Here is a 7,297-nt window from a genome sequence, read left to right as displayed (position 1 = left end):
CCTCCGCTCAGACTAAAGTCCGAAAGTAGAAAGCACGTGTGCTCGCCCAACTCCGTAGGTCCCCCCCCCCCACCGTTTCTTAAAGTGATTACAATGGCATCGCCTCAAAATCATAGCTGTTGAAGTGATTACATCCACTCTCGCACACGACTGGACTTTCCATTAGTCTTTATTGTCCAACTCGTGGAGAGCTTACCGATCAGCGCCCATAAACTATCAGAGCACGGCCCTCACCCGAGCCTTTCTTTGGATGAATGAGTGAACCGGCCACGTGCAACTGCCTGGCAGTCTCCAGCCACTTTAGGGGCGGGTGCGGAGAGCTGGGTGGAAGGAATCACAACTGGATCTCTCCAGGATGACCCGCTCTGTGAGTCTGCAGACACGTGCTGCCACCACAAGGCGGACCTTGGGGACACAGAGAGAGAGAGAGAGATCCCCGGCTCCCGAGCGTGCTCGCCCCCGCGGCCGCCGAGCCCGGGGCGCATCGGATCGTCCGAGCGTCCCTGCTGCGGAGGTGAAGATGGAAGGCGAGGAGCTGCCTGGGCATCGCAGCAGCCGCGCCACGGGAGGCGAGAGCGTGGAAAGAGAGGCACGCGGCCCGGGCGCCAGCTAGGTAAGGAGACGGGCCCACCGCAGCTCCGGAAAGGGGGCGTGGCGGGGCGGAGCCGCGGGATATAAGCCGCTCGGGCCGCCGAGCCAGTTTTCGACCGGGAGTTCGCGATCGGAAGCGCAGCTGAGGGCCCGGTAAGGGCGGGCTGGCTGGCTGGCTGGCTGCCGGGAGCGCGGCGTCCCCAGGGCCTCAAGCCTTCCCGGTACTCAGACTGCCCTGCTCTACCGGGAGAAGTCGCAGCAGCAGCAGCAGCCGCAGCCCACGGAAGCCTTCGAACGCGGGCGCCGCGCGGGGAGCCCCGAATCTCCCCCCTCCCCCGGGGTGGGGGGGCTCCCTCCCCACTGGGCCCCAGGGGCGTGGCCAGGCTTCGCGGGGATTGGCGCTCCGTCTGCGTCCGCGTCCGGCGTGGTGACGCAGCACGTCGACGTAAGTGACGCGCAGCCCCCCCCTCTCCCCGGGCCGCTCCTCCCTCCTTCCCTGAGTGAGTGCCGGCCGGGTCGGGGCGGGGAGGAGAGAGAGAGAGAGAGAGAGAGACGGAGAGGAGGGAGAGAAGCCGGCGGGAGAGGCGACCCGGGGGAGTCGTGGTGGGCCGCGGGCCGGACCGGGGCTGGGGCCGCGGCAGCCAGGGCCGGGCGAAAGGCTCGGCGGGCCGTTGGGAGGCCGCCGAGGCTTGTTCGGGGTTCCTCCCCGGCCGGACTTGCGCTCCCGGGCGTCCCCGAGCCTCCCGGCACGGTGCCCACCCCGCTCCAGCTCGCGTCTCCCGGACTCCAATTAGGTCAGGCTCGGAGTCCCGCGGCCGCGGCTCCGGCCCGCGACGCGCGGCGGCCGCTCGGCTGGCTCGCCTTTCTTCTTCCCCAGCCTTGCTCTCGGCCTCCCCCTCCCCCCTTCTCTTCCCCCCCACCCCCCCCACCCCGCCCGCCACCCGGTTGCCTGGGTTTTGGTTTGGTTTCTCGCTGTAGGGGTTTTGTGTCAGCCCGAGCTCATGGGTGTACATTATCATGCTCCTCTTTTGTAGAGCACCCCGACGGCCATGGAGGCCGACGAGACGATGGAATGCCTTCAGGAGTTCCCTGAACATCATAAAATGATCTTGGACCGATTGAATGAACAACGGGAGCAGGACCGCTTTACGGACATCACCCTGATTGTCGACGGTGGGTTAGGGGGGTAGTGGGGCAGAGGAGAAAAATGGGGAGCTTCAGTTCTCTCTCGCTGCCCGCCTTTTTGTACCCAACCCTCTCCGGGCTCTCTTCCAAAGTCGGTGGAGGGTTTGCATCAGACCCGGGAGGGCGCCTGTCAGTGCATTCGCGAAGACCATGCTGCAGAAAGCTGGTTGACTAGTCTGGATTTTAATCTCCTAGTCTGATATGCATCATCACATTTGAACTTCTTGCAGCCTGCTCAAGTTTTATAATTGCACGCTCGAGCGTTAGATAAGTGCCCGGAGGAGAGAGAAGGTACCTCAAAATGTTTGGTCAGACAAGGAGGTGGTCTCATGTTTTGTTAATAAGCCTGTTCTTAGCAAGTTGCTTTGAGGAGTCCAGCACAGGAATCATTTGGGAAGTTTTCATTCTAGTTTTTCCAAAATGGTGTGGAAAGGAAAGTGGAAGAGACCCCCCCCTTACATTCATGGGGCTATTCTCATACCCCCTATGAGTGACTAAAAAATAAATTGGGAATCTTTGCTAGTCATCCTTGTAGGCAAATCCAGATTAGGGTTCCTTTCTATTTAGTGAAAATTGGCTTTCTAGACAACATGTTCCTTATAATGAGACTTTGTAGGTGTGTTGTGCCTACGGCTATATTAGGCATATTGAAACATTTCCTGTACCAAACACATTGGCTTTGTACTCCCCCCCTTTATAAAAGATAACGTGAACTTTTTCACTGTCATATTTAGCACTTTATTTCATTTCATTTCCTGTGTATGAGTGTTTTGCCAGCACGCATATATATGTGCACCACATGCCTGACTGGTGTTTGGGGAGGTCAGAAGAGTGTTAAATCCCTTGGAACTGGAATTGCAGACAGTTGTGAGCTGCCTTGTGGGTGCTGGGAATTGAACCCGGCTTCCCTGGGAGAACAGCTGTTGCTCTTAACCACCAAACCAGTTCTCCAGCCCATATTTAGCTGTTTCAGTGAGGTTGAATGTAGCTTGCTACTTAATTGAATGGAACAGAAACTGCTAGAAGAAATTTGTTGCTTGGTATAAACTAGCTGTTGAAGTCTTTGAAGTAAAGATATGTATTTTGTGAAGAAAGGATTTTAACTTCGATTTTGATGCCAGTGTATTTTTTTTTCTCTCCATCTCTTCACCCTACCCCACCCCCTTATTTAGGACACCATTTTAAGGCCCACAAGGCTGTTTTGGCTGCCTGCAGTAAGTTCTTCTACAAATTCTTTCAGGAGTTTACTCAAGAGCCTTTGGTTGAAATTGAAGGTGAGTGGTATTTTCCACAGTACTTAGCAAAATGACTGGCTGGTTTAGCGGGGCTTCCCGGGAAATAAACACCAATAGTCGCTGGAAGACAACTAGACACATGCTTTTTATTTATTTTTTATTTTTTTATTAGATATTTTCTTCATTTACATTTCAAATGCTATCCCAAAAGTCCCCTATACCTTCCCGTGACACACATGCTTTTTATTACTTGAGAATTCTTTCAGGAGTAAGTGAAAGATGCTGGTTTCTAACAAGTCTGGCCCATTGCTGAAACCAGGGTTCACTGTCATTTTCAAAGCATGCATAAATGGAAACTACCATCTTTTTTTAGTGACCTTAGGCTTTAAGGATGTTAGAGATGGTAGAGATATTTTAAGTTACAGGAGAGACCTCTGTACTATCATAAGTAGTGATATACAAATAAAATGAAATGGGCTGCCATAATATGGGGAGGACTGGGGAAGATGAATTTTTAAAAAAAAATTAGTAGAGAAGGGGCCATCAGTTTTTAGGTATTGCATTGAAAGCAAATGATTGACTTTTTTTTTTTTTTAATCTCAAATGGCAGGCCAAGTGCCAGGCATTGTGCTGTGTAGTTTGTGTCTTGTCTGTGGCTCATGCTAATCTTTTGAAAAGTAAGTGGCGGTACTTTGCATATGGGGATCAGGCTCCTATAGTTTATGAAACTAAGGTTGCCTGGCTAGTCAGACATTTAGTTTGTACTATTATTATGCTTTTACTACTATAGTACTAACCCCCATGTCCCATCAAATTCTAAAAGCAGTTAGAAGTAAATATATGTGCCTATGTAAAACAGAATCTTCTCTCAGGGTTTCTATGTTTTGTGTTTTTTTTACTCTTTCATTTTGATATATTTCAGTTACTGTATCAGCAGGTAAATTTACTTTTGATTATGTATGAGACAGCACAAGCTTACTGGACATACATAGGGACTGCTAGTGAGACTCTAGCTGCCTAGATAGTACTGTTTTTGCTGCCTACCAAGTCAATCAGCTTGAGGCTTGTTAAGTAGCTAAAAAGTTACTTCATCTCAGTTGTGTATATTTGTCTTATCTAAAAGCAGGTTAATTGGCTTATAGTGATTAATTGAAATAATGCGCATAGAAAACCTGTCACCTGGCATATTTGGTGTATTGCCAACGTTTAATAGGTGAGAGCTATTTAACATATTGATTACCTGTTGTGTTATGTAGTGTGCTAGATCCAAGAACTGAAGAATTTATGAACACAGCATTCCTTTACGTGCTTGAAAATGTAGCAACAGCCTAAAAGAAGAATTGCAAAGATATTAGAGACCATTAGTGTAGGTGGTGTGCTGTGATGAGGAGAATGAGGTTTGTGCATTTCAGGGAGGAGTTCACTATACAAGATGAAGGTTATCAAGAAAGGGAGGGGGAGCCGGGGGCGGGTTATGGTGGGTACTCCTAAGCCTGTGCACAGTCCAGGCCAAAGGCCAACATCATTGTCTTCACTGATGGCTGCCCACCTTACTCCTTGAGGCCGGGTCTCACGTTGCTCCCAGTGTTGGCTAGTTGAGCTAGCCCTGCCACTGTCTTCCCAGTGCTCTAACCCTGCAGGTTGCTTTGCCTACCTGGCGTCTGCATAGATTCTGGGGGTCTGAACTCCAATCTGCACACCTGGACAACAGGCACACTGCGCTGCCTCCCACACCCAACATTCTGAACCAGGGCCCAGGCTAGAGTACTAGTTAATTCAGAAAGCGGCAGGAAGCAGCAATGGAGAAAGGGTGTTTTTCTTCTATCTCTCAGCACCTCTGACCTACATCCATTATAGAGTGGTACACATACACTAAATACCTAAATTGCAAAATAAAATGGAAAATGCTTTTTGTTTTTTGTTTGTTTTTTGTTTTTTGAGACAGGGTTTCTCTGTGTAGCCCTGGCTGTCCTGGAACTCACTTTGTAGACCAGGCTGGCCTCGAACTCAGAAATCAGCCTGCTTCTGCTTCCCGAGTGCTGGGATTAAAGGGGTGCACCACCACACCCTGCTGAAAATACCTTTTCTTGTTATTTGGTGGGGTTCAGGTTTAAAAAAAACAAAAGTTATTAATTATCATTTTTACCCTTAACTCTGAAATTGCTGTTTATTCCAAGGTCACCTGCTATAAAGTTCTGGGCATGTATTAGAACACTTGAGTTTGGGTCTTAGTTCTACTGTTTATTAAAAGACCTTGAATGAGCCGGGTGTGGTGGCACACACCTTTAATCCCAGCACTCCGGAGGCAGAGGCAGGCGGNTTTCTGAGTTCAAGGCCAGCCTCGTCTACAAAGTGAGTTCCAGGACAGCCAGGGCTATACAGAAAAACCCTGTCTCGAAAAGGCCTTGACTGATACAGATTCTTTTTTAAGACCGTAGGTAGTTTTGGGTTATGTTAAGGACATTTGGTGTAAGAGTGGGTGCTCTTATCCTTTAGAGGCTGCTTTTGTTTTTGTTTTAGCATGCAATCGACCTATCTGGGTTCAGACTCTCGGCTATGCATCCCATTTGAATTTAGTTTCAAAATCTTTATAATCCTGGCAAAGTGCTAATCCCAGTTGTAATCCCATCTCTAGGGAGATGGGCAAGAAGATGGGAAATTTGAGGCCATCCTGGGCTACAACAAGATCTCAGACACATGAACATTGTTGTACTGCTGTCAGACTTAGAATTGAGCTTATTTTGAATGATGCTGAGAGGAGAAAAATACCAAGTACCCCCACCCACACCTTTTATTGCCTTGCTTGAGTCTTTAGAAATTTCTCTGGTAGATTTTTTTTTTTTCTGTTTATACCCATTGTTCAGCTGTGAGATTTGGGCTTCCGTTATGTCTAAGCCAGGATATTTGGGAGGAAAAATATAAAGCCTTAGGACTCTGCTATTTGATTTCAGTTTCCAGTCAGTTCTCTTCAGAGTTCTTGTGTATGTTCTGTGTCTTCTCTCCAGGAGCTACAGCCTTAATCAGTGGACAGGATAGGGCGGGTGTGCTAGCTAGCGCTTTCTCTGTTTCAGATGGAACTAGAATCCCCATCTGTAAAATGTGAACAGTAACTCGTGATTTCTTGATGAAAATACCTTTGACTAGAAATACAGCCCCATCCCCCCCTTTGTCTTTGAATAAAAATTGTTGCTCCTGAAGCCAGTTACATACGTGTTCAGCTTTGTGACTTGGATCTTATTCATATATTATCTTCAGGAGACATCTAGTCCCTAATTCAGAAAGAAGTCTTAATTTTCTAAATTCATTATTTTTCTGGTTTTGAAACTACAGTTCTAAAATTTTTCTTTTGGCAATTCTATAGTGTCCAGAAAATTTCATCCCTAATTGTCAAAGACAAGCCAGGCAAAGAACCTGTTAAACATTAGAAATGATGGGGTTTTGTTTGAAGACAGGATCTCTACATAGCCTCTGCTATCCTGAACTTTCTATATGGACCAGGCTGACCTTCCTATTGCTAGGCATGTGCCACCACACCCAGCCAAAAGTTGTTTTGAGTATGATTTTTTTTTTTTAAATACAGATTAGGGATGTCAAAAAAATAGTGCCCCCATGGGAAGACCAAGTGAAGTTAGGTGCTCTTCAGCATTTTCCTTAGGTAACCTCTCAGGAAAAATTGCTCCCCCCCACCCCCAATAATTCCACTAAGAGAGAAATCAAAGATTAACGAGAATGTTTTCATCCTAGAATACCAGATTCTCTTTCTGTCTGTTGCATCCTCCCATACCTGAGCAGGAGTTGAAAGGTTGATTTATATTAGCTAATCAGTAAGGTGGGTGCTTTGTTCAAGGACAGTCCTGGGCTGGAAACAAGTACCAAACCTTTAAGTGCTTATGTTAAGCTAAACAAACAAACAACATTCCTAGGTTTGAGTCTGAGTTCAGGGAACCGTGCTTAAAGCTGGGACAGCTGATTCTGATTAATCCAGGTTGGAAATGGCTAGAGAACGGGCTCAGGAAGAGCAGTAAGATTACAGACAACGCTCTAGAGACGGCAGACCTTCCCAGTTTTCTTGTACGTTTCACTTCCACTGTGGGTTCTAATTTTAATCAACCTTTGTTTTTTCTTAATGTTAATGGTGTGTGTTATGTGAGAAAAACATCTGTAAGTCCAGTTTCCAAGAGGGCAGCGGTTCAAGTTCCAAGTTATGGTGTGGCTCTTAGAGCTACTTTTTTAAAAAAAGACTTATTTGCTGGGCAGTGGTGGCTCACACCTTTAATCCCAGCACT

General features: G+C 47.5%; 1 protein-coding gene across 6 annotated transcripts in view; it reads left to right on the top strand.

Moving 5' to 3' along the window:
• The first annotated feature begins 478 nt into the window (after nucleotides 1–478).
• Nucleotides 479–7,297, top strand: part of Znf131 (zinc finger protein 131) — a 28,860-nt gene continuing 22,041 nt past the window's right edge. Inside the window, exons 1-3 of one of the 6 annotated variants that reach the window (XM_029543974.1) lie at nucleotides 479–613; nucleotides 1,626–1,764; nucleotides 2,949–3,050. In XM_029543974.1, coding sequence (XP_029399834.1) covers nucleotides 1,641–1,764; nucleotides 2,949–3,050 — 226 coding nt within the window. In that variant the 5' untranslated portion in view covers nucleotides 479–613; nucleotides 1,626–1,640. Of the gene's footprint in view, nucleotides 614–702; nucleotides 1,037–1,062; nucleotides 1,092–1,153; nucleotides 1,386–1,545; nucleotides 1,765–2,948; nucleotides 3,051–7,297 lie in introns of those variants that run through there. The other 5 variants (XM_021208403.1, XM_021208405.2, XM_021208406.2 and 2 more) reach the window with 5 other exon arrangements.

The sequence above is a fragment of the Mus pahari genome, chromosome 11 (assembly GCF_900095145.1).
Source record: "Mus pahari chromosome 11, PAHARI_EIJ_v1.1, whole genome shotgun sequence".
NCBI lineage: Eukaryota > Metazoa > Chordata > Mammalia > Rodentia > Muridae > Mus > Mus pahari.
This window is presented reverse-complemented; position numbering and strand designations above follow the sequence as displayed.